At 43.1% G+C, this 27359-nt stretch overlaps 2 protein-coding genes across 3 annotated transcripts; both read right to left on the reverse strand.

Moving 5' to 3' along the window:
• Positions 1–177: 177 nt before the first annotated feature.
• Positions 178–7305, reverse strand: LOC135508844 (fibrous sheath-interacting protein 2-like). The gene is made up of 3 exons (XM_064929051.1): positions 7254–7305; positions 635–697; positions 178–456 (listed from the first exon to the last, which is right to left on the reverse strand). Exons 1-3 carry the CDS (start codon positions 7275–7277, stop codon positions 178–180), a joined length of 366 nt encoding a protein of 121 aa, XP_064785123.1. The 5' UTR covers positions 7278–7305.
• Positions 7306–14892: 7587 nt separating this feature from the next.
• On the reverse strand, positions 14893–27322 carry LOC135509544 (fibrous sheath-interacting protein 2-like). Of its 2 annotated transcripts, XM_064930284.1 has the most exons (9): positions 27131–27322; positions 26719–26781; positions 26379–26540; positions 25974–26063; positions 25657–25775; positions 25340–25490; positions 24946–25212; positions 15729–15804; positions 14893–15611 (listed from the first exon to the last, which is right to left on the reverse strand). In XM_064930284.1, the coding sequence occupies exons 1-9, from the start codon at positions 27161–27163 to the stop codon at positions 15505–15507; spliced, it is 1068 nt and encodes a 355-aa protein (XP_064786356.1). In that variant the 5' UTR covers positions 27164–27322; the 3' UTR covers positions 14893–15504. The 2 variants fall into 2 exon arrangements, with proteins under 2 accessions (XP_064786356.1, XP_064786355.1); XM_064930283.1 differs by lacking the exons at positions 24946–25212; positions 25340–25490; positions 25657–25775; ... (2 more) ...; positions 26719–26781; positions 27131–27322 and adding an exon at positions 15950–19569.
• Between the last annotated feature and the right edge of the window lie 37 nt (positions 27323–27359).

Here is a 27359-nt window from a genome sequence, read left to right on the forward strand (position 1 = left end):
AGAGCCATTTTTAGAGGAAGTTCATGTGTACAAACACCCAATCCCAAATCTACCTCTAACCGAAACCCCAATATTGATTGATTTTGCCTTTATTTAACCAGGTAAGACATTAAGAACACATTATATTTTACAACCTGCACTAACAATGACCATATGTAGATTTGGATTTGTGTAAACTCAGCAAAATGGCAAACATTTCACAGAGCCATCATACTGCTTACACCTGTTCAATTTTCTCAGTTCCATTTTAGTGTCACTTTTAGATTTTGGAAAGAAAAGGGAGGTCTGCCTTGCCTTCTCATTTGAGGTAATGAGGCCTTGCTTCACCAGCCGCTTCTTCCTTTCCGGATGGCGGAAAAAACTCTTCAGGTGTTTGTCGTGGAGGCAGTTATAACTAACATCTATGACTCTCATGTTGGGGTCCAACAGGTCAAACCCTGGGGTCTCCTGATGGAGCTGTGGATTGTGTTTTAACAAACCTCAATGTCAGGGCAATGGATACTACAGTGGGAATGGTTTTGGAATTAGGACTGGAAATGGAAGGAAGTAATTAAAAATATATAATTAGGTAACATTTAATTTGAAAGAAATTGAGGATCTCAGATCATTTGGAATGTCATACTATCACACTAACCTTCTCCCCCAGCTTTCCTCTGAAGAATACAGGGAATGTCCTTTCTGGGGCTTCCTGTAACCCCTACAAAGACAGAGACAATCATGACAAAACTTTTCAGACGTGGGGTTTTGGTAAGGATTTTGATAGTAGACCCCATCCCTGTCACTTGGTTTGCAATAATTCCACCTTTTGCCAATTCACTTGCATGAAAAATGTTGAATCAAGCTTATCTCTAAAACAAATTAGTTTGATCCATTTACATTGTTAAACTATTCTTAAACTAGTCAACTAGCCATAGGCCTACATGATGACTGATTCTGTAGGCTACATATTCATCTCATAGACTTTCATCGTCCATCTTTAGAATTATACAAATGTGAAGCGACATTAATATGAAGAACGAACAAAGCATTATCCTAGGCCTACTCACATTTTCTTCTTCTTTGCCCGCACTTTTTGACATAGTAGGTGTATTGACTAATATTGTAAACAAGTGATGTCATAACTGAAACTTGATTATCCTGTGTCTCCAGAAAAGGTAGGCCCTATGCCCTCAAGTAAACGTGCGCTATCTGATAGACCTATGTTGTTGTACTGATATAAACACTATGAAAGGATATTGTAGCCTTAACCTACTGATATAGTCTACAGGCTTATTTATGGTGTGCCCGCTCCATAAAGCACACCTCCAGTTGTGCCTGGGCTTGCTGCAACACGTGCACTCTGTTGCCAAGCCTTCCACAGAATCATACCTCAACCCTAAAATGTGATCCACGTGTATTCGATGTCGAAATTGTCAGTTATTTGCAGTGATGGATTTAAAGCATTACCACGACTACGCCTATATTATTCAATTATTGCACCCACAGTGCTTGGGCTGCCAACGAGCATCTGCATAGCAAAGGGCTAAAATAGAAGACAGTTCTATTGCTGATGCAGATCGCACTGCAAGTCCTGCCTCTCCCATCTCCTCATTGGTTTATAGAAGCAGGTACCAACATGCCATCTCCTCATTGGTTATACCCACGTGGGTGACTGAAAAACCAAAGAGGTCAGTGGCGGTAAGGCACATAATTTATGAAAGTTGCCAATCGCAATATAGAATCAAGAGAAGAAAAAGCCTGGAAGGAGGAGAGATGACTAGAAACAATTCGGTTGACCGTTTTATGTGTGGATTAATTGGTGGTGTAAAGGACCTTGGTTCACACAGGGTCATGTTTGCGAGTCAGTGGACAAGTATCCTGCCTCTATTGTATTGAGTTTTGGAGAAAATGGGGGTCGTATTAGCAGTAACTGCAAAAAGTTACTGTGAAACCAAGGTAAATGGCAGTAACTGAACTTACTGCCTTTTATTTTGGTTTCAACCTGCCCTTGGCTGCAGTTACTGCGTTTTACCTTTGTATCATATCATTCTATTCTGATAGTGATGCAATCGAACCTGGATGACACTGACTGACAGCTACACACACATATACATTGCTAATCTAGGGATACAACACCATGGCACAGCATTCCCGGGGGGAAATGATGGTAGAACTTGCTCTGAAACGCCGACATCCATACACTGGTAGGAACTAGCTGGCTAAGTACATCTGACATCAAAATAGATTAGCTAGCTAGCATAGACTAACAATGCTCTCTGCTCTCATAAGAGATCTGCAATTGATACTAACATCAATCTACTAGCCATATAATCAATTATATTCTGAAATTTCATCTGCTGGTTTCTTTGAATCAGTACACCATACACACGATTTCTAGCCAGTGACAGCCACCAAGCTAAAACTGACGCGCCCCTACCAAAACTTCAAAACCTACCGAGCTAGCATTAGCATGAAGCAATAGATTTGTGCTACATGTTCCCATAAGAGACGATCAACAGTTTATACTAGCTTCAATCTATTATACCTGGATTTAATATTATCCTTTTAGTTGTATTCTGACATTCAATGGGTTATTTGAATCTGTAACGTTACACCACACACACGATCTTTAGCCAGCTGACGGTCAGTTGGACGTGCACCCCATACTGAATTGTCAAAAGCCACGCACACTCGTTTTCCGGATGAGCGCACACACAGCATTGCTAGCTTATTAATAATATATCCTCTCACATGTTTAGGGTTTCTGGTTTTCTTTTATATTCCAGTATTGCGTGACTGTCCTGGTCAGGGAAGTTAAAATCACAAATTGTATCCATCACCTTTGTTGGTGGCATATGTAATTAGTACAACAAGCTTTGACATGCCAAACGTATGTTCAAAGTGTCTGCTTCAGTGCCATCTTTACATGAATGCGGAAAAACTGTTTTGCATGACTTCCACCAATCCCTGTGGCCAAGATGATTAGTATCAATGCGGATCAAAGTTGCCATGTGAGGGTGTATTAGACAGTACAACCATGTCAATACTAGGTTTTATTCCTGTCAATGTCCATCCATGCAATATTTTTGTATTTGTAAATAAAAATGAAAATGTAAGAGCCTTTTTGGGAGCAGGTATGAAATTAATAGATGAACTGAGTTTTGACAGTGAAAATTATTAAGATAATGTTTGCACAAGATAAAATCAACATTGATTATATCCTATATTATAGAATAACTGAAAAGGATTATGATCATATGTTTGCACACCAGAAAATGTCACTATTAATTATCATCCATGACAGATTAGAATCATTAGGATGCATGTCCCTGATTATTTGCTCTGTTTATTTCAGTTGATTTTGAGGGCCACATTTCAACAAAGTGAACTGAAGTCACAGTTTCAACACTATTTGAAGAAATAGAGAACCAGTGGGTGGTCTCTGACTCATTAGACATCAGACTATCAGAAAATAAATAAATTGTCAATGATGATGATGATGAGGATTATCATCCACCTTCAGAGTTGGATGTTCCAGCACAAGTAGCAGCTGAGCCTATGGACACAACTCCAGAACACCTATCAAATAAGAAATCCAAGATTCCACCAATGGGTAAGCCATGTGGTCCCAAATGCACGAATATTTCAGAGGTAAGGCGAAAGGAAATATGGGAAAATTAATGGGAGATTAATTATAAGGAGAAGAGGACATGGATCTTCCACACGGTGGCACTGCAATCTAAGAAAAATGTTGTAGTTGGTGCTGACAGTCGACGCGGCAGGTCGTTTCTGTACCATCTTCTAAACCAGAGCGCTTCTGCACAACAGGTGTGCAAAGTGTTTTTTCTGACAACATTGGGCTACCACCCCAAAAATGACAGGTTGATTGTCACAATGATGGGCAAGTCAATCACAACCAAACTGATTCCACCAAAGGATCAGAGGGGAAAGAAAGCTTCAGCGAGCAAATTGAACATGAATCCAATCCTGCAACACATTGAGTCCTTACATCCCCAAATCAGGCACTACAGACGAGAGCATGCCCCACATCGCCTCTACCTCCCTAGTGACGTCAATATTCGGTTCATGCATAATGACTACAAGGAGAAGAACAAAGATGCCAGCTGCGGTTACGAAACCTATCGCAAGGCGGTAAAGGGAAGGAACATCAGCTTTGTGAAGCTTGGAGAGGAGGAGTGCGAGCTCTGTTTGGTGCAGAGTCATCATAATCAACAGGCCAATGGAAACCAAAGGGCACACTTATACAAGCCCTAATCAGTGGGAATAGGGGACAGGTGTGTGTAATGAAAGTTCCGGCGGGATCCCTGACATCCGCGAAGCGCAAGAAGCATGAATGCTCTGACTTCTGCGGACAATGCAGAATTTGGATTGACCATGCAGAGTCCTTTATAGTAATAGTAATAATAATAATAGTAGTAATAATAGGAATAATAACAACAGTAATAATAGTAATACTCATAATAATAGTAATAATAATCATAATAATAATAGTTATAATAGAAATAGTAATAATAATCATAAAAATAGTAACAATAACAATAGTAATAATTATAATGATAGTAATAATAGTATTAATAGTATTGATAATAATACTAGTAGTAGTAATAATAATAATACATGGCATTTCTGTAGCGCTTTTCATAGATTCTCAAAGCGCTTCAACAACAAAAACAAACAAGCAATATATCAGGACAGGTCAACCAATAGAGGCCAAGTCTTTGAAAGCTGCATCCTCCAAAGATGGAGGGTCCATTCATGGCTTGAGCGGAGAGAGCTGGTCAGAGAATGGTAAATGATGATGATGGAGTTTGCTGATGATCTTGTAGAGGGCAAGTCTAGGAACCAGCCTGAGTCTTATAGCCACTGGATTTCTCTTCCACTCTGGGTAGCACCCACTTGGGTGATGCCTCAGCGTTTCTGGGCACCAGAAAGCTCACCTCACAAAGTTCCAAATAGTAGCCAATCATCCTTACTACGAACACCCCACTGCACCTCTCTGATTCAGAGGGGTTGGGTTAAATGCAGGAGACACATTTCAGTTGAATGCATTCAGTTGTGCAACTGACTCGGTATCTTCTTTCTTTACCTTTCCATCCCAGCATATTCTGTAGTATTCATAGTATATTCATAGTATATTCATGGTATACTCATAGTATACTCATAGTATATTCATTGTATATATTCCTACTACCCTTCCTCCTTTTTAAAATATGTTTCTATTACTTGGTTGTATTTATTTCTACGTGTATGTGTTGCACTGTTGAGGAGAGCCTGTGAGTAAGCATTTTGCTGCAGCATTTACGTCCTATATTCTGGGAATGTGACCAATATATTTTGATTTGATGAGGCACTAATTAGCCAAATAAATATAAGGTTTTATGAGCCAATGGTAACCTATTAGGCATTTATTCAGTATTTTTTCTTCTTTATCTAATACATTTTTTTATTCATTCACAACTAAGATGTTGCTGGGTCAGTACAGGCATTGTGGTCCCCCGGTCTACTGGTACCAGAGCTGTGAGAAAGGATGCTAGGCCTAGCAGAGATGGCTCAGTGGTGTTAGTGTCACGCCCTGACCTTAAATATCTCTGTTTTTCTATATAGGTCAGGGTGACTAGGGTCAGGTCAGGGTTAGGTCAGGGTGACTAGGGTGGGTACTCTAGTTTTTTGTATGTCTAGTTTTTTTGTATGTCTAGGGTTTTTGTATGTCTAAGGGTATTGTATATCTTTGTTGGCCTGATATTGTTCCCAATCAGAGACAGCTGTTTATCATTGTCTCTAAATGGGGATCATATTTTGGTAGCCCTTTTTCCCACTTTCTGGTGTGGGATCTTGACTATGTGTAGTTGCCTGTCTGCACTATATTGTATAGCTTCATGTTTAGTTAGTTATTTTGTTAGTTTGTTCGGTGTTCATTCTTTTAATAAAGAGATTTTACGCATATCACGCTGCACCTTGGTCACATTGGTCTTTTAATTTTTTATTAATTTGTAAAAATGTCTAAAAAATTTAATTCAACTTTTACATTATGGGGTATTATGTGTATATCAGTGGCACAAAAACTCAATTTAATAAATGTTATATTCAGGCTGTAACACAACACAATGTGGAAAAGGACAAGGGGTGTGAATACTTTCTGAAAGCACTGTACATATTGGTATGTTTCATCATAGAAATACAGTAGATACATTCTATTATGGTTTTCTTTGTAGCCTATTGGTTTCGTGGTTGTAAATGGAATAGTACATATTGGAAACGTATTTCATGGTAGGCTGGCATTGCTTAATTGATTATGTGGGTCTAATTTGATCCACAGAAGTGTATTGTACCATATCACAACGTGTTGCTGAACCCCTGAGCAGCACGACTTTCCATGTTTGAAGCGAGCCTGTTGTTTTGGCAAGACAGCTGTGCATGGCTGCATCTCACTGTCGCAGGCTGTAGACTATGTTTTGGTTATTTGCCTTTTGTTTGCTGCATTTGTTTACTGTTAATGTAACTAGCCTTAATATACTGTAGATTGTGTCATATCTTTATCAATCTTACATTTTGTTTACTAGTCATACTACTTGGTACCGCTGTTCACGATCATTCGTTGCATTCACAGTTGTGTCAGTAGGCTATTCCAAGCCAAACTGCTATTCAGTAGCCTATTTTTGTTTGCATGCATGAATAACTAGGCTACTAGGCTACTTTCAGCATTTAGTTTGTATTATTTTGTACAGCTGCATTCACATAGGCTGTTTGTAATAAGTGAATTACCCTATCTATCTTGTAGCCTATATTCATTACCAAACGGCATTGCTTTAGTGTGTAGGGCACTGTCCATGTTGCCTAATACGCAGCGGAAATACTACAGATTTTGCACCAACCTACCTTACTTCAAATGCACTCACTGATCTCTGAGTCTCAGCATTTGAACTCTATGTTTGTGATATAAGCAGAATTCAATATAATTCCAATGCAAGAACATCCCAAAAATGTATCCCCTCCTCGATTTCGACTGCCCCCTTAGTAAATGTTTCCTGACGCCTGGTGTGCGTGAGCGGTCTCGGGCATACGGGTCTGATTAAATGGCAATTCCTAACACACAATGATCTAATCCATTTTATAAACTCCATGCTGGCGACAGGGGATTTACACATAACCTCAGACATGCACCCGTTTCCATACATTTTTCAGTGTAATCAATACAAAAACTGTCTACAGTCAATCATTTCAAGGTACGCCTGTTGCGATAGAAATTGACTTACTTTTCGGGCCTCGTCGCCGTCCATGCTACACGCCTAATTCGTTCTCCAATATTAAACTGGCTAAGAAATAAGAATGAATAGAAAATCCAAAAAAACATTGAAATTATTGCGTCACAATACCAGGCAGCCATTGGGAGTGTACCCATGAAGTTACCAGTCAATTTCCAGGGTTAGAGTTCCAAGCCCATTCTATTCATTCTTATTTCTGTGAGCCCAGGCCTACTTCCATCATGATATAATTTGCAGTCCACATCATTAAGCATAAATCTTAGACCACAGATGCTGAGATGCACTATTTTGCTCAAAATATATAGCTTTTACCCTTTGGTGTAAGCTATACAGTACCATTCAGAAGTTTGGATATACCCACTCCTTCAAGGGTTTTTCTTTATTTTTACTATTTTCTACATTGTAAAAGCTACATTAAACTATGAAACACATATGGAGTCATGTAGTAACCAAAAAAGTGTTAAACAAATCCAAATATATTTTATATTTGAGATTCTTCAAAGTAGCCACCCTTTGCCGTGATAACAGCATTGCACACTCTTGACATGAGCCAGCTTCACCTGGACTACTTTTCCAACAGTCTTGAAAGAGTTCCTACATATGCTGAGCAATTGTTGGCTGCTTTTCCTTCATTCTGCGGTCCAATTAATCTCAAACCATCTTATTTGGGTTGAGGCCAGGTCATCTGGTGCATCACTCCATCACTCATCTTGGTCAAATAGCCCTTTATTTATTTATTTATTTTATTTCACCTTTATTTAACCAGGTAGGCAAGTTGAGAACAAGTTCTCATTTACAATTGCGACCTGGCCAAGATAAAGCAAAGCAGTTTGACACATACAATGACACAGAGTTACACATGGAGTAAAACAAATATACAATCAATAATACAGTATAAATAAGTCTATATACGATGTGAGCAAGTGAGGTGAGATAAGGGAGGTAAAGGCAAAAAAAGGCCATGGTGGCAAAGTAAATACAATATAGCAAGTAAAACACTGGAATGGTAGATTTGCAATGGAAGAATGTGCAAAGTAGAAATAAAAATAATGGGGTGCAAAGGAGCAAAATAAATTAATTAATTAAATACAGTAGGGAAAGAGGTAGTTGTTTGGCCTAAATTATAGGTGGGCTATGTACAGGTGCAGTAATCTGTGAACTGCTCTGACAGTTGGTTACACAGCCTGGAGTGGGGTTAGGTCATTGTCCTGTTGAACAACAAATGACACTAACACTAAACACAAACCAGATGGGCTGGCGTATCACTGCAGAATGCTGTGGTAGCCATGCTGGTTAAGTGTGATTTGAACTCTAAATAAAGCTCAGCACCCCCACACTATCACACCTCCTCCTCCATGCTTCACGGTGGAAATCACACATGCAGAAATCATCCGTTCACCAACTCTGCGTCTCACAAAGACACGGCCGTTGGATCCAAGAATCTCGAATCGCAGGCTGTCATATCAAAAGGCACTCCTTCAATAAAGTTGTTTTTGACTAAAATAAAAACATGTCATTTTCACAAGGTTGTGGGGTAACATGTTCAACTACTTATTATTGGCTCGAATTCAGGTTGTGCCTGTAGATTGACAAAATTAACAACCAATGCAAGAATTTTTCACTTGTCAAACCCTGCCCTGGTCTGCTTGGTTTGTTTCGTAAGCGTTCAAGAAAGTCTTGTGATGTTGCGCGTCTTGATTCAGAAATTCTGATGTAACATTAAGCCTGTTTGAAGAATAACATTTACAGGAAAAATATACAGGAATCCTAGTCTCTCAGCCTGTATCTTTTGTGCTAAGCTATCAATGCTAGTTAGCAAAGTATCTAAACCTGCTGCATCTGAAATAACTATCGTTTAACGTTAAATACAGCCTCATGTCACGCCCTGGTCTATATTTATTATGTTATCTTCATTTATTGGGTCAGGCCAGGGTGTGACATGGGTTTATTTGTAGTGTGTTTTGTCTTGGGGTTGTGTGGGGTGTATAGATTAGTCTATGGCTGCCTGAGGCGGTTCTCAATCAGAGTCAGCTGATTATCGTTGTCTCTGATTTGGAACCATATTTAGGTAGCCTGGGTTTCACTGTGTGTTTGTGGGTGATTGTTCCTGTCTCTGTGTTTGTTGCACCAGTCAGGGCTGTTTTGGTTTTCAACGTTTGTTGTTTTGTATTGTTCGTGTTTTCTTCATCATTAAAGATGTATCTAATGAACCACGCTGCATTTTGGTCCAATCCTTGTTCCACCTCATCGTCAGAGGAGGAGTTGGAAGAAACTCGTTACAGAATCACCCACCACAACAGGACCAAGTGGCGTGGTAACAGGCAACAGCGGCAGCAGGAGCAACAAAGAGAGGAAAGGACATGGGAACAGAATCCGGACTACACTACGTGGGAAGAAATAGACAAGTGGGCGGCCGACCCAGGAGGAGTGCCCGAGCCCGCCTGGGATTCGCTGGAGCAGTGCGAAGAGGGGTATAGAAAAATGGAGTTGTTGAAGCAACCATGGCGGCGCGATAGGTAGCCCGGGAGTCAGCCCCAAAAATTTCTTGGGTGGGGCTCACAGGGAGTATGACGACGCTAGGTAGGAGACCTGCGCCAACTTCCTGTGGTTACCGGAGGGCTGGAGAGAACGGGCAGGCACCGTGTTATGCTGTGGTGCGCACGGTGTCTCCAGTGCGGGTGCATAGCCCGGTGCGTTCATTTCCAGCACCGCGTATCGGCCGGGCTAGATTGAGCGTCGAGCCAAATGCCATGAAGCCGGCTCTACGCATCTGGTCCCCAGTGCGTCTCCTTGGGCCGGCTTACATGGCACCAGCCTTACGCTCGGTATCCCCGTTTTGCCTGCATAGCCCAGTGCGGGCTATTCCACCATGCCGCACTGGCAGAGCGACCGGGAGTATTCAACCAGGTAAGGTTGGGCAGGCTCGGTGCTCAAGAGCTCCAGTGCGCCTGCACGGTCCGGTCTACCCAGTACCACCTCCACACCCCAGCCCTCCGGTGGCAGCTCCCCGCACCAGGCTTCCTGTGCGTGTCCTCGGCCCAGTACCACCAGTGCCAGCACCACGCATCAGACCTACTGTGCGCCTCGCCTCTCCAGCTCTGCCGCAGCCTTCCTCCTCTCCTGCGCTGTCGGAGTCTGCCGCCTGTTCAGCGCAGCCAGAGCCTTCCTCCTCTCCTGTGCTGTTGGAGTCTCCCGCCTGTTTAGCGCTGCCAGAGCCTTCCGCCTCTACAGCGTTGCCGGAGTCTCCTGCCCGTTTAGCGCAGCCAGAGCTGCCAGTCTGCATGGAGCAGCCAGAGCTGTCAGTCTGCATAGAGCAGCCAGAGATGTCAGTCTGCATGGAGCAGCCGGAGCTGCCATTCTGCATGGAGCTGCCAGTCTGCATGGAGCTGCCAGTCTGCAAGGAGCTGCCAGTCTGCAAGGAGCTGCCAGTCTGCAAGGAGCTGTCAGTCTGCAAGGAGCTGCCAGTCTGCAAGGAGCTGCCAGAGCTGCTAGACTGCATGGAGCAGCCAGAGCTGCCAGTCTGCAAGAAGCCGCCAGAGCTACCAATCTGCATGGAGCAGCCAGAGCCGCCAGTCAGCATGGAGCAGCCAGAGCCGCCAGTCAGCATGAAGCAGCCAGAGCTGTCAGTCAGCATGGAGCAGCCAGAGCCGTCAGTCTGCCAGGATCCACCAGTCAGCCAGACTCTTCCAGATCTGCCAGTCAACCATACACTTCCAGATCTGCCAGTCATCCAGACTCTTCCAGATCCGCCAGTCAGCCAGGATCTGCCAGAACTGCCAGCCAACCAGACTCTTCCAGATCCGCCAGTCAGCCAGGATCTGCCAGAACTGCCAGCCAGCCAGGATCTGCCGGATTCAACTACCTGGCTGGGCTTCCTCTCAGTGCTGGGCTTCCTCTCAGTACTGGGCTTCATCTCAGTGCCGAGCTGCCCCTCTGTCCCGAGCTGCCCCTCTGTCCCTCTGTCCCGAGCTGCCCCTCTGTCCCGAGCTGCCCCTCTGTCCCGTGTTATTTAGTAGGGTTGCCGTGGCTAGGAGGTCACGGAAGCGGACAAGGTGGGGGAGGACTACGGTGAAGTGGGGGCCACGTCCAGCGCCAGAGCCGCCACCGCGGACAGATGCCCACCCAGACCCTCCCCGATAGGTTCAGGTTTTGCGGCCGGAGTCCGCACCTTGGGGGGGGGTACTGTCACACCCTGACCATAGTTTATTTGTATGTTTCTATGTTTTGGTTGGTCAGGGTGTGATCTGAGTGGGCATTCTATGTTGGATGTATTGTTTGTCTATTTCTATGTCTGGCCTGATATGGTTCTCAATCAGGGGCAGGTGTTAGTCATTGTCTCTGATTGGGAACCATATTTAGGTAGCCTGGGATTCACTGTGTGTTTGTGGGTGATTGTTCATGTCTCTGTGTTTGTTGCACCAGATAGGGCTGTTTCGGTTTTCCACCTTTGTTGTTTTGTATTGTTCGTGTTTTCATCTTCATTAAAGATGTATCTAACTAACCACGCTGCATTTTGGTCCGATCCGTGTTCCACCTCTTCGTCAGAGGAGGAGTTGGAAGAAACTCGTTACACTGGCAGTACATCTGTGTCAGAGTCTCTCTACCGCTCTCTCTGAAATTGATATAAAACCATCTGTGTTCGTCAAAGAATGATGGGACTGGTTTCTGTGGATGAGGACAGATTTCCAGCGTTATGCTTTGTTTCAAGCAAGCAGTGACCTTTGATGAGCAAATTCAATTTTAGGTGGGACTTTCCAGCCTCCAATGGCTGTGGATATTTAAGTGATAATGCCGGAGAAGGTGGATATATTGGCACGGGTGTTTATAGGCCTGAGATGAACTGCCAATAGAGGTACAGGGAGTGAAGGTTTGATAACTGAAATACATTAAACAGAACAGGAACAGCATCTGGACAGGAACACATAACACCAAGTAATGCGTACACAGGGAACACCATGAGGAACAGATATATATACAGGGGCAATCAACCACGTGAAGGAGTCCATGTGAGTCCAATGGGCGCTGCTGCGCGTAGTGATGGTGACAGGTGCATGTACAGACAGGAAGCCTGGCGCGGAGGGGAAGTGGGAGCAGGCGTGTCAATATCCTCTAAACACCGGCTTCGATGATACATCAATAACAATGAGCTAATCAGTTACGATTGTGCTCTTGTTAGGACACTATTGTTCAGTGGAGCTAGCCAACAACACAGCAAACAAAATAACTTCAAACTGGAGCTGGAAAAACTGCAAACTCGCTGCCCTTCCTTTCGTTTGACCTTTTTTCAATGGACATTTCTTTGTATATATCATCTCTCTTTCTCATCCCGACTCCCGACCCCCTGCAGGTTCATTACTATGGGACAGTTGGGAGATCGAATTTGAATATTTGAAACAATATTGCAGATTTCGGAGAGACTGATGTTTATACAAATCTCTGCTGTTGAAAACTAAATGTTAGTCTAAAGAAATGTGAGATAATGTCTAGATGCTTTTTTATAGTGGAGATCAAGTTTATAACTTCCCTGCCTGGGCTGATGAGACAGTCAGATGGAACAGAGTACTTTAACGTCAGATTAAGCTGGTGGTAATTTGTGGAATAGACACGGGCTGGAATGCACTTTAAACCAATCAGCATTCCGGATTATACCCACCTTTTAACCAATCAGCATTCCGGATTATACCCACCCGTTGTATAAATGGGTGATTCATTTTATGAAGTCCTAATGTCAATAGCCCTCAAGTAAAGCATTATGTGTGTCAATCTACTAACAGGCAGGGTTGCCACAGTACTTACTTGCCGATCAATTATGATTAAAGTCATCATGTTCAACAGATACTTTAATTATTACTAGGCAAGTCAGTTCAGAACAAATTCTTATTTTCAATGACGGCCAAGGAACAGTGGGTTAACTGCCTGTTCAGGGGCAGAACGACAGATTTGTACCTTGTCAGCTCGGGGATTTGAACTTGCAGCCTTTCGGTTACGGGTCTAACGCTCTAACCACTAGGATACCCTGCCGCCCCAATTAGCTGACAGGTGAGGTCCCGATTAAGGTGTAGCAGCAGTATAAACACCACACAACAAAAGGTGAGTTTGGTCACCGATGAGCTGAGTCATCATGCCCTGAAAACACCTTACTGTACATGAGCATGCCTGCAGGACAGAGAGAGAGAGACAAAACAATGGCTAGCAGACCTAATCCCCTTATTAAAGCTGAGTCTGAACATGCATCCCAAATGGCACTCTATACAGTACACTACTTTTGACTAGACGCCTATGGGCCTGGTCAAAAGTAATGCATTGTATAGTGAATAGGGTGCCATTTGAAATGCATTCTGGATCTCCTCAACACAATTATACAGTTTCCCCTGTTCCACTGTGCTTGAGGTTACGGTAAAGCCACTCACATGGAATGGGCTTACGACTGCTCGTCTTCGCCTCAACCTCTGAGAGAGGGGCTTCCCTGCTCATATGAAAGGGCCATGATAAAGTCCTCTTTTTCAATATGTCTAAGTCCTCTTTCTTTGTCTCCCCAAGTTAGGCAAACAGAGAGTAGTCACACAAACATGTGGTGCATAAATATGATATGTCAAATCATACTAAACTCGCTTGCTAGGCTTCACGGTTCCGGATGCAGAATACATGCAAGAATATGGCAGCTGGCCATAAGACTCACATGCTTCGATAACTTCGAATATATACAACCTGAAGTATATACACTGAGTGCACAAAACATCATGAACACCTTCCTAATATTTAGTTGCACCCTTTTTTCCCCTCAAGTTGGCTGGGTGTCCTTTGGTTGGTGGACCATTCTTGATACACACGGGACACTGTTGCGTGTCAAAAACCCAGCATCTACACTGTGACATCAATAAAGGATCATGGCTTTCACCTGGATTCACCTGGTCCATCTGTCATGGGAAGAGCACTCATGTTTTGTACACTCAGTGTATATTACACTGCGTTAATACTGCTAATTCATTTGGCAGACAGCAATGTTGTATTTCACACTAGAAACTCTGAATTCAATATACTGTATATGATTCATCAAGCCCTTCTCTGCCAAGGCAGAGTTAGAGGAAGATGTAAGTATGCATTTCACCTGTTCTACTCAGCGCATGTGATAAATACATTGATTAGATTTTCTGACAGAAGATATTTGTCGCCATCTTGAGGCCTTTTCTACCTCTTTCAGGGCCGTGCCAATTAAATAAATGTGAATGTCATGCACCTTCAGACCGTCTGAAATCAATATAGCTTTTGTTGAGCAAGCAAATATCGCCATCAAGTTGACATACATAAATTAACTTTTATTCATTTACATTATTTCTACTATAATATAAAGCTCCATAATGAATATCTTCATACTGCACTATGGATACCATTATATACCCTTATTATAGAAGTCATAAAATGACTAAACCTAGTTCATACCCTTCGTGTGCAACACAAGAACGCTTCACAAAATGCTGATGCTGCGTTCTTGTGTAAAGGTTTTTTTGTGTAGCTGCTTGTAGTTATTTCTTGTGTATGTATGTAGGGTATAAACTACGCTTTAGTCCCATGTCATCAAATGAATGCCTAAATAAATTAAAATGGAAAATTATGAAAGATACAATATTAATCAAATTCTGCAATACAAATGCTTTATTAAAACAACCATTAAAAAGTATGTAAGTGATTGAAAAATAAAATACATAGTTCCTCAAAGCCCAAAAGGTTTAGCACCACTTTCCTAATCGTAAGAGTAGAAGCTGCTGTCGGCCTTCCCTCCTTGTCATTTTTTAATTTAGGCTAAATATCTACATCAAATTTAGAGGCTGCAATGGACGTGGCTCAATGATTACAATAGGGAGAGGGCATCAGATGTACAGCACATCTAGTCAATTGGTTGGGCTTCTTAGCTTATCTTCCTAATCACAGGAGAAGCTGTAGATGTCTGAATGACATTTAGAAGCTCACATTCCTAGTTACAGGAGTGGGAGCTAATAAGGGATCAAAAGACCCAGATGGAATTTTGGTGTTGAGTAGCCTATAGTGGATCTTCCTTAAGGAGTATAAACTAATGGTAAGCTAGTCCACTGACAGCCTGGTTCAAATATAGCAGCATTAGGGGATTCAAAATGAAAACAGAAATGAACAACAAAAATACAAATGTTGTATTGAGGCCAGTTGTGGTGTCCTCCTCAGATGTAGCCTGGCAAAAGCAACTGACATGGGCTGCACGTCATCCAGGCTACCCATCAGAGGACCCAGAGGACTTGCAGGTGACCAAGCGTTTCCAGGCCTTCTGGATTCCCCAGAAGAAGTCCCGGATGCCTTTCCTCATCTTGGATAATTTAACTGGCAAGAAGATGAAAATATGTAAGAATTTCAGATGGACAATTGTCTGATAAAACAATTTATTACTTCTTTATATATAATTGTCACATAAGAACATTTCCCCCCAGGAAAACTCACTCATAGGTGTAGAATCCACAGCAATGTACATCTCTGGCTGGTTTGTAGTGTCTTTAAGGACGATGCTCATGTTGGACTGTGATCAGAATTCAAGAATGCACAATTAAACTTCAATTTCACTTCCTTTACATATTCCTATAAATTATACAGCTATACTTACTGGTGCCGATATCTAAAAGCACAACCAATGACCATTCAAGAGTAATCTGAGCTTGTCTTACCTTTCTGCCGGTGGCATAATGCACCCCCTCAGATTCCGCATCCTCCAAATCATTACTGCATGAGTCTTCAAGGTCTGAGGTCTCACGGTCATATGGGTTGGAAACTGAGGGTTTCAAGATGGCCAGTAGCTTGTGGGAAACAATGACAGAGACAATGGAAAGCATCTCCTGATCCTCAAATAATTCGTCAATTTTCAAGGAGCGTTTCAAACGCTTGACCTTCCCAAGGTCAGTGTAGATGGCATCTGCCAGCTTCGATGTCATCTTAGAATTGAAACTTTTTTGCTGGCTTTCCATTTCCTCAATCAGATATTTGGCCACCTCATCGTCGAACAATCGGATCAGCTCAGTCACCAGATCACTGATCTGGATGCGCTGACGCTTGTTGGTCCTTTTTGGCATACGGCATATCTTCTTGACAAGCTTCATCAGGACTTCTTCTAATATAAGCTCCCTAATGAAGCTGGTGGAACCGGATGTCACTTGTTCCACAGTGGACCACTCCGGCTGTTCAATCTCAATCTTGATGCTGCTCTGCTCAGCTTTCTTATTCAAAGATTGACGGGTTGTCATTTCATTAAACAAGGCTGTCAATTCTTTCAAGTTGAGTGTAGATTCCAGATTTTTGGTGTCTTGAAGTTTGGATGGTGCATCCATAATTCCGTTCGTGACAAGACAGACAATGTCCTTGTGCAGCTTGGGTGCCTTGTGGCACAGTATCTTCTGTAGGGCTTCCTCTGTGCCATAGCGTTGCATCAACTTTCTATGCACAGACAGCACCAACTGAAAGATGTCTGTTGCCTTCAGGCAGACATTTGCTTCCCTCCACCTGTTAGTCACCCTCACCCACAGAGCACTGGACAGCTTGTTGGTCACATCCTCAACTAGGGTCCAGCTGGCCAGTTTATCCTGGGTCCGAGGAACAATCAGAGACCGCAGCCGGACAATGATATCCATCACCGCCTCTACATGAACAATAATATACACCGGTTGGGATGCCTTCACCTCAGCTGAGCCACATCGGCTCTTAACCATGACCTTGTCCTGGTCTGTCCTTAGGCAGATGTCTGAGGAGAGCGGCCTGACAGAGACTTTGGGTACGATTGAACCCAGACGGTTGACTTCCCTGGTGACTGCACTCGCAATGGCTGTTGTCATCTCCCCGCTGCCACGGCTCAAAGCTCGCCTCAGAGCATCAGGAGAGCCCATGTGCTCCTCCAGCTCTCTGCAGAGGGCACTTACAATCCTTGCACTTGAGGGGCGGGAGTACGGCGTCTTGAGATCCTTGGTCATTTCCAATGCTGAGGTAACGTCTGGGGAATCGGACATGTCCCGAAGGACAGAAACCACCATGTCCATTGCCACATCAGAGAGAGTGGTGGTTGGGGATGACACAGGTGATGCAAAGTCCTCTGAGTTAAGCTCATACCCATGAAGCAGCTTGGTGATCAGGTCTACAACCACCTCTGGTGTGGAATGTAGACTGGGAGAGTCCTTGTCGGAGGTCTCAATCATACAGGATTCAATTTCACTCAAAGCCCCTCTGACCATGATGTTTGTCTCAGAGTCATTGGGTACATGGTTCTCTTTGAGGTGTTTGATACCTGCCTCACACAGCTCTTTCACATGGATGTTCTCGGAAGACATCGCTGCTTCTTGAATAGTAGGTGGTTGATTGGCTATGGTTGTAGCCATGATTGTCCTTACCATCAGAGGACAAAGCTTTGCAACCAGTTCATACTGTAGCTTAAAGTTCTCAGAGCGGCTGTAGTTCATGGGTACCTCAGGGATGTTAAGGCCCTGAAATAGCATCTTCCGTACCAGTTTGCCCACTACACCCTCCAGTAGAAAATTAGTAGGGCTCGGGGTCTCATTCCCTCTGCCACTGGTGCTGGAAGGTAACTCTTGCTTCTTGTGAAGGCCATGATTGGCCTCACTTTGCGCAATACAACCCTCAACAGGCAACTCCTCCACTGCAATCGTGTGCATAACCACATTGACGTCGTTGGTGTGGGGTCCAATCAAAAGCTTCTTATAGGTTGGGTCTGTGACATATTGTAAAACACCCCCACCTGTCTTTAAGTTCTGAGCTTTATCTCCAAATGTCCTATCCAGGAGACACAATACTGACTCAGATAGTGGGTCAGTGAACTCCTGGAGCTCTAGGCTGCTCTCAACTTTGAAGGGGCTGAGGCTACAGCTTATCTGGGAGCTGTAATAAGAAGCCTGCAGCTCTCTCTTGGACTCCAATCTGTCATGCAGCTTTGGATATAAGGCATCTGCAATGGAGTCTGTGAGCCGCTCATCCAAATTTACAGAGAAAATATTATTCAGGCTTTTGTTGGAAGCCTCCTCTTTGGTTTTCCTCAGGATGTCCCGCACAGCTTCCCTTGGGGCAGAACCAGAAGTGCAAACATGTCCATTGGATGGTGTCTGGGTGTCAGTAAGGGATTCCTTGATCAGGAAACTCTGGAGTTCGGTGGCCACTTCCTTAGACATCTCCCTTCTGATCTTCAGAACAGCAGGTGTCAGTGTAACTTTCTCAGAGGTCAAAGGTGTCAGAACTCTGGTCAAAGTTGAGGGGCATCTGAGATGATCACCCAGACCCTCTAAGTCATCAGAGCAGGACACCTTGGCAACTTTAAATAAAACCAAACTAATAAGGTTCTGAGCCACAGCAGATGATTTTGCTGATGCTGCCTGGAGTGTCTCTGAACTAACCTGATTGGAGGCAGCCATCTTTGTTGTTGCCCTGGTAATGATGTTACTCACAGGCTTGATGGAGTAGCTCATAAACTGGGATCTCAGGCTTTCAAAGACTCCCTTCACTCTTTCTGCCTTCAGGTCTTTGTCAGTGGCAAATACACTGGACTGAACAGCATAGAGAGATACAGGGAGAGGAAAGCCCAAGGGTGAAGCCACATCTGTGATATGGATGGATGACTCTGAGGGTGTCCCCTCAAGGCGCCTCTGCAGCAACTTTATCATCTCCAGGACTCTGGCATTGTCCTGTGGTGAGGTGGAACACTCTCCTGAGAGGTTCTCACTGTCTAGTGTGTTCTGGATTCCAAGCAGTGTTGTGCTGAGTATCCTCCTGTCATGGGGAAGCACTCCCCTCAGTGCAGAAGAGGACCGGCTCTGTGGTGCTGGTGTGTTGCATGGTGTTGATGCACCAGAGACGTCACTTCCACTGTCATCATCTTTTTTGGTCCTCATTATAATAAGGATTTCGTCAATGATCTCATCACTGTAGACTTCTAAGTCCTCTGTGATAATATGGGCCGTTGGGGTGGCGATACTCAGAGTACGACCCCCAAGAAGTTTGAATGACGTCTCCGACCCACTGCCAAGAGGGCCAACAGACACACATTGCAGTGTTTCGCTTGATGACGAAGAACAACTGGAGGAGAGATCAAGCAGCTCCTCCTCCAAAGTCAGAGAGGAGGAAAGAATTCCCTCCATTTTCAGGACAGAGATAACATCCGCAAGTGTTGAATCTACAAGGTCCTCACCTAGTGGGCTACTCCTTAAGTGGCTGACAAACACCCTTGTAGGAGAATGGGAGACTGTGGTGGGAGATGGAGAGCCCTCCTCACCATTCACACTTGACCGCGCCTCCACAATTGCTAAAGAATGGGAGATGACAGAACATACAAGTCCGCCAGCCCGCTCAATAATGGAGGGGAGGGAAACATCCAAAGGGGCTGGAGGTGTCACACTCCCTCCTTGGCCATTTCTATCTTGGCTGAGGCAGATCGACGAGACCTCAGTAGTAAATTGATTCTCCCGCACAGTGCTGCTGCTAGAGTCAGGTCCAAGAACATTTGAAATGGAGCTTACAGTCAGGGAGCAAGGAATTACACTCCTACTGTCTGAAAGCTTGATGGAGCACGAGGAGGGGAGGCTGCTGGAGGAGAGGTTGGTGTTGGTCTCGTCACTGGAGATTAAGGAGGAGAAAGGGGCCACGGTCAGTTTGACAGGGATGACATGCCCACGACCTACCACAGCAGATAAGGTTCCAGAGTAGTCAGTGGCAGTAGGTGGTTTAGCAGGTGGTGGTTTAGCAGATGGTGGATTGGCAGAACGTGGCCAAGCAGCCAGGTTCTTAGTGGAGATCTGACTGGAGAAAGAGTGTGCTCGTTCCTCACTGGACAGAGAACTGCTGCTACAATAAGTCTGGACAGCAGTGACTGGTTCATCAATGGAGATTGGGGAGGACCTACTGTCAGGACTCTGAGTGAGACAGATCGCATTGACTTTGGAGAGTAGGGAGGTACAGCTGACAGAGCCCTGGGTTGAATCTTCGTTGGTGTCTTTGCTGATGGGGAGCATATTCTCTGCATCACTTTCTGAAGCTCTCAGCCTTATAAGGTCAACCAAGGCAGGGATCAGGATGCTATTTACCTCCTCCAATACTGAGCTCGTTATGTGCCCAATCATGAGCAGCAAGTCCCTAACAGTAATCTGTATTTATGAACATCAACAGAATTGATTAAGATTTACAGTATGTTGGAAATCAAAACACATGTTAATACATATCAAATTATTTTAAAAGTAAATATAACAAGTATACGTTGCTTTCTTTTTTAGCAATTACTCTATATCAAATGTGTGGTCTCCATTGTTGCAACTTAATCATCTTCCTCATCTAGACTTTTTACATTTACCAAATTGGCAAACGCATATCACATCATATTATCCAATTACAGTGGCAAGACAAAGTATATGAACCCTATTGGAATTATCTGAATGTCTGCATAAATTGGCATAAAATTAGATTTAATCTTCATCTAAGTCACAACAACAGATTAACACATTCTGCTTAAACTAATAACACACAAATGATTGTATTTTCATCTTTGAATACATCATTTAAACATTCACAGAGTTTGAAAAAAGATTTTTTGACTTCACAAAAGCTAATTGAGTTAGCTAACCTGAGTACAATCATTGAGACATATAGATGTGATAGCTTTGGAAAAACAACTCACAAAATTTTTTGCAGAACTGCAAAGAAGCATTGCCTGATGTGAAACATGCCTCAAACAAAAGAGATCTCAGAAGCCCAAGATTAAGATTTGAAACTGCATAAATCTGGAAAGGGTTACAAAAGTATATCTAAAAGCCTTGATGTTCATCACTCCACTTTAGACAAATTGTATATAAATGGAGAAAGTTCAGCACTGTCGCTATCTCCCTAGGAGTTTCCCCAAAAGATGACTGCAAGGGCACAGTGCAGAATGCTCAATGAGGTTAAGAAGAATCTTAGAGTGTTAGCTGAAGACTTAAAGAAATCTCTGGAACATCTATCGGAAGATTGACCATAACATCTCTGTTGACAGGTCTCCGATACGTGTCCAATAAACGAGAATGGTGTTCATGGGAGGACGTAATTTTCCACGCTGTCCAAATAAAAACATTGCCATGGGATTCTGCAAAACAGCATCTGGATGTTCCAGATTCTGTGGAGATGAAACTAAAGTTCAGTTTTTCTAAAAACACACAACACTGTGAGAAAAAAAGCACAGATTCCAATATCAAAACCTCATCCCAACTGTAAAGTATGGTTAAGGGAGCATGGTATCATGGTTTGGAGCTAATTTGCTGAAAAAGGGTCTGGACAGCGTTTCGATGGAAAAATGAATTGCCAAGTTTATCAAGACATTTTGCAGGAGAATGTAAGACTGTTCGCCAATTGAAGCTCAAAGAAGTGGGTGATGCAACAGGACAACGACCCAAAACACCGAAGTAAATCAACAACAGAATGGCTGCAACAGAAGAAAATATGCCTTCTGGAGTGGCCCAGTCAGAGTAGGGGACATCAACCCGATTGAGAGTCTGTGGCAGGGCCTTCAAGAGACGTAAACAGTATTTTAAAGAGGAATGGTATAAAATTTTCCTGAAAATGTTGCGCAGGTCTGATCTGCAACTACAGAAAACGCTGAGGTTATTGCTGCCAAAGTAGGGTAAACCATTTATTAAAACCAAGGTTCAAAAACTCAGCAAAAAAAGAAAATCCTGAGATGTCAACTGTGTTTATTATCAGCAAACTTAACATGTGCAAATAATTTTATGAACATACAAGATTGAACAACTGAGACATCTTCTTAAGGCTAGGGGAACCCCTTACAACATCCGCTGAAATGGCAGAGGCTGTAATTCAAAATATTTTTTTTGAAATATTTAACTTTCATACATTCACAAGTGCAAAACACCAAATTAAAGAACTTCTTGTTAATCTACCCATCATCTCCGATTTCAAAAAGGCTTTACATCGAAAGCACACCATATGATTATGTTAGGTCAGCGCCAAGTCCAGAAAAACATACAGCCATTTTCCAGCCAAAGAGAGGAGTCACAAAAAGCAGAAATAGAGATCAAATTCATCACTAACCTTTGATGATCTTCATCAAATGGCACTCATAGGACTTCATGTTACACAATACATGTATGTTTTGTTCGATAAAGTTCATATTTATATCCAAAAATCTCAGTTTACATTGGCACGTTATGTTCAATAATGTTGTGCCTCGAAAACATTCGGCGAATTTGTAGAGAGCCACATCAATTTACAGAAATACTCATCATAAACTTTGATAAAAGATACAAGTGTTATGCACATAGTTAAATATATACTTCTCCTTAATGCAACCGCTGTGTCAGATTTCAAAAAAGCTTTACGGAAGAAGCACACCATGCAATAATCTGAGTACAGCGCTCAGACACAAAAACAAGCCATATAGATACCCATGTTGTGGAGACAGTAAAAGTCAGAAATAGCGTTATAAATATTCACTTACCTTTGATGATCTTCATCAGAATGCACTCCCAGGAATCCCAGTTCCACAATAATTGTTTGTTTTGTTCGATAAAGTTAATCTTTATGTCCAAATACCTCCTTTTTTGTTAGCGAGTTTAGTTCACCAATCGAAATTCACAAGGCGCAGTCAAGTCCAGATGAAAGTCCAGACGAAAAGTCAAAACAGTTCTATTACAGTTCGTAGAATCATGTCAAACGATGTACAGAATCAATCTTTAGGATGTTTTTATCATAAATTTTCAATAATGTTTCAACCGGACAATTCCTTTGTCTTCAGAAATGAAAAGGAACGCAGCTCGCTCTCACGGCCGCGTGCATGACTTAGCTCATGGCCTTCTGCCAGAACACTTAGTCAAACAGCTCTTAGTCGCTCCCCCTTCATAGTAGAAGCCTGAAACATGGTTCTAAAGACTGTTGACATCTAGTGGAAGCCTTAGTAAGTGCAATATGACCCCATTTACACTGAATAGTAGAAAGGCAATGAGTTGAAAAACTACAAACCTCAGCTTTCCCACTTCCTGGTTGGATTATTCTAAGGTTTTCGCCTGCCATATGAGTTCTGTTATACTCACAGACATCATTCAAACAGTGTTAGAAACGTCAGAGTGTTTTCTATCCAAATCTACGAATATTATGCATATATTAGCTTTTGGGCCTGAGTAGCAGGCAGTTTACTCTAGGCACACTTTTCATCCTAATGTGAAAATACTGCCCCCTATCCCAAACAGGATCAACTGAACATGTGGCTAACAGAAATGGAATAATGTGTCCCTGAACAAAAAGGGGGTTCAAAATCAAAAGTATTTTCCAGTTCTTGCTGTGAGATGTTACCCCACTCTTCCACCAAGGCACCTGCAAGTTCCCAGACATTTCTGGGGGGGGGGCCCCTAGCCCTCACCCTCCGATCCAATAGGTCCCAGACGTGCTCAATGGGGTTGAGATACGGGCTCTTCGCTGGTCATGGCAGAACACTGACATTTCTGTCTTGCAGGAAATCATGCACAGAACAAGCAGTATGGCTGGTGGCATTGTCATGCTGAAGGGTCATGTCAGGATGAGCCTACAAGAAGGGTACCACATGCGGGAGGAGGTTGTCTTCCCTGTAACGCACAGTGTTGAGACCGCCTGCAATGACAACAAGCTCAGTCCGATGATGCTGTGACACATCACCCAAGACCATGACGAACCCTCCACCTCCAAATCGAAACCGCTCCAGAGTCAGGCCTCGGAGTAACGCTCATTCCTTCAACGATAAACGCAAATCCGACCATCACCCCTGGTGAAACAAAACCATGACTCGTCAGTGAAGAGTACTTTTTGACAGTCCTGTCTGGTCCAGCGATGGTGGGTTTGTGCCCATTGGCGATTTTGTTGCCGGTTTCCTTACAACAGGCCTACAAGCCCCCAGTACAGCCTCTCTCAGCCTATTGCGGAGAAACTGAGCACTGATGGAGGGATTGTGCGTTCCTGGTGTAACTCGGGCAGCTGTTGTTGCCATCCTGTACCTGTCCCGCAGGTGTGATGTTCGGATGTACCAATCCTGTGCAGGTGTTGTTAATGACTACTGCGACAATCAGATGTCCGTCCTGTCTCCCTGTAGCGCTGTCTTAACACATGGACATTGCAATTTATTGCCCTGGCCACATTTGTCCTCATGCTTCCTTGCAGCATGCCGACTTAGATGAGCAGGAACCCTCATCTTTCTTTTGGTGTTAGTATAACATTTTAGTTTCATAACTGTGACCAATTGCCTATCATCCGTAAGTGTTAGTGTAATTCCACAGATGCATGTTCATTAATGGGAAACAGTGTTTATACCCTTTAAAATGAAGATCTGTGAAGTTATTTGGATATGGAATTATCTTTGAAAGATGGGAGAAAAAGGGAAGTTTCAGTGTACTTTTTCGACCTGCACTGTGAATGATTACACCGTGTGTTCAATAAAGACATGAAAAAGTATCATTGTTTGTCATTGTTGTGACTTAGATGAAGATCAGATAACATTTTATGACCAATTTACCAGAAGTCCAGGTAATTCCAAAGGGTTCACATAGTTTTTCTTGCCACAGTACTTGGATATGGATTTCCCAGTAGATGGGAGACAGGGAAGCAGTAATATGTCTACAGCCCCCAAAGAGTGAAAGCTGGGAACATATTCATGACCAAAATGACCTACCACTGACGGGCTAGCTGAATGTGGTGAGCAGGTTATCACAGAAGACAAGGTTCCAGAGTGATCAGAGTCACTGCTAGGTCTTTCAGTTGGTGGTCTGGCAATATGTGGTCTGGCAGTATGTAGCCTAGCAACCTCGAGGTTCTCAGTCGAGATGTGACTGGAAAGAGTGTCCATCGAGGAGGTGGAGTGTCTGAAGGGAGAGTCCATTCCCAGAGGTGTGTGTGTCTCCATGCCGAGGGGTCTCCAATCTCCCATCTGGCTACCAGGCTAAGAGAGACGGGTGAGAAAGAGCGGCAAATGGATGAAGATACCAACAGAAACACTGAGGTCCTACTGCTGCTTAAGCAACTGTGAGTTGATATCAGCCCTAGGAGTGCCGCTGTTCCATCCTTACCTGTCCAATCACCGACCAGCGGATTCGGCGCTCCAGGCGCAGCTCCCTGCACACTTCTCTTTCCAGCTCCTTTAGCCTGAGGCGTCGTTTCACATCCCAAGCCAGTTCGGCCAAGTGAAGGTTCTTCCCCTCTTCCATTTCACTCTGAAACCTTCACATACAAGGGAACATAAAACATGATTTACCTTAATTTTTCTTCAACTCAAACTGTCCACCATATCTATTTCTTAAGTTATTGCTAGATAGGTCAACGTGATTCCACACCTTTGCTTATGTTTTTTTAACAAATTTCAGTATAAGATTCTAAAAACACTCACGTGTTCTTGAAGTAGTTTCTACCCTTGGCAATGAGCCAATCTCTAATATCCGTCAGTGAGATGTGGGACGGAACATCCCCTTGCTGCTGCAAGACTAGGAACTGCTTCAAAAGCATTTTCTGAGAGAGAGAGATTAATTTGCACCCTTGCCTTCCTCAAGTTTTTCCTGGTCTTGTGACGTGATCAGAAAACCCTTTCCCGATCCATGAGCGACAGCAAGTTACATACACAGTTGAAATAAAACGCATGGAAAGGTGTCTTACAATATAGCATTTGTGTTTTTATAATTGTACATCTAGAAAGCAGACCACTCTAACCTGCTGGGCACAGCACTGCTTCTCCCACAGCAACTGAACTGACTTGATGTAGCTACTGTAGCGATTGTACTCTTTACACGTACACAGCACCTGAAAGGGAGGAGCCACAAAAGAGCCATTTTTAGAGGAAGTTCATGTGTACAAACACCCAATCCCAAATCGACCTCTAACCGAAACCCCAATATTGATTGATTTTGCCTTTATTTAACCAGGTAAGACATTAAGAACACATTCTCTTTTACAACCTGCACTAACAATGACCATATGTAGATTTGGATTTGTGTAAACTCAGCAAAATGGCAAACATTTCACCTAGCCATCATACTGCTTACACCTGTCCAATTTTCTCAGTTCCATTTTAGTGTCACTTTTAGATTTTGGAAAGAAAAGGGAGGTCTGCCTTGCCTTCTCATTTGAGGTGATGAGGCCTTGCTTCACCAGCCGCTTCTTCCTTTCCGGATGACGGAAAAAACTCTTCAGGTGTTTGTCGTGGAGGCAGTTATAACTAACATCTATGACTCTCATGTTGGGGTCCAACAGGTCAAACCCTGGGGTCTCCTGATGGAGCTGTGGATTGTGTTTTAACAAAGCTCAATGTCAGGGCAATGGATACTACAGTGGGAATGGTTTTGGAATTAGGACTGGAAATGGAAGGAAGTAATAAAAAATATATAATTAGGTAACATTTAATTTGAAAGAAATTGAGGATCTCAGATCATTTGGACTGTCATACTATCACACTAACCTTCTCCCCCAGCTTTCCTCTGAAGAATACAGGGAATGTCCTTTCTGGGGCTTCCTGTAACCCCTACAAAGACAGAGACAATCATGACAAAACTTTTCAGACGTGGGGTTTTGGTAAGGATTTTGATAGTAGACCCCATCCCTGTCACTTGGTTTGCAATAATTCCACCTTTTGCCAATTCACTTGCATGAAAAATGTTGAATCAAGCTTATCTCTAAAACAAATTAGTTTGATCCATTTACATTGTTAAACTATTCTTAAACTAGTCAACTAGCCGTAGGCCTACATGATGACTGATTCTGTAGGCTACATATTCATCTCATAGACTTTCATCGTCCATCTTTAGAATTATACAAATGTGAAGCGACATTAATATGAAGAACGAACAAAGCATTATCCTAGGCCTACTCACATTTTCTTCTTCTTTGCCCGCACTTTTTGACATAGTAGGTGTATTGACTAATATTGTAAACAAGTGATGTCATAACTGAAACTTGATTATCCTGTGTCTCCAGAAAAGGTAGGCCCGATGCCCTCAAGTAAACGTGCGCTATCTGATAGACCTATGTTGTTGTACTGATATAAACACTATGAAAGGATATTGTAGCCTGAACCCCTGAGCAGCACGACTTTCCATGTTT

This window comes from Oncorhynchus masou, chromosome 22 (assembly GCF_036934945.1).
Source record: "Oncorhynchus masou masou isolate Uvic2021 chromosome 22, UVic_Omas_1.1, whole genome shotgun sequence".
Classification (NCBI taxonomy): Eukaryota; Metazoa; Chordata; class Actinopteri; order Salmoniformes; family Salmonidae; genus Oncorhynchus; species Oncorhynchus masou.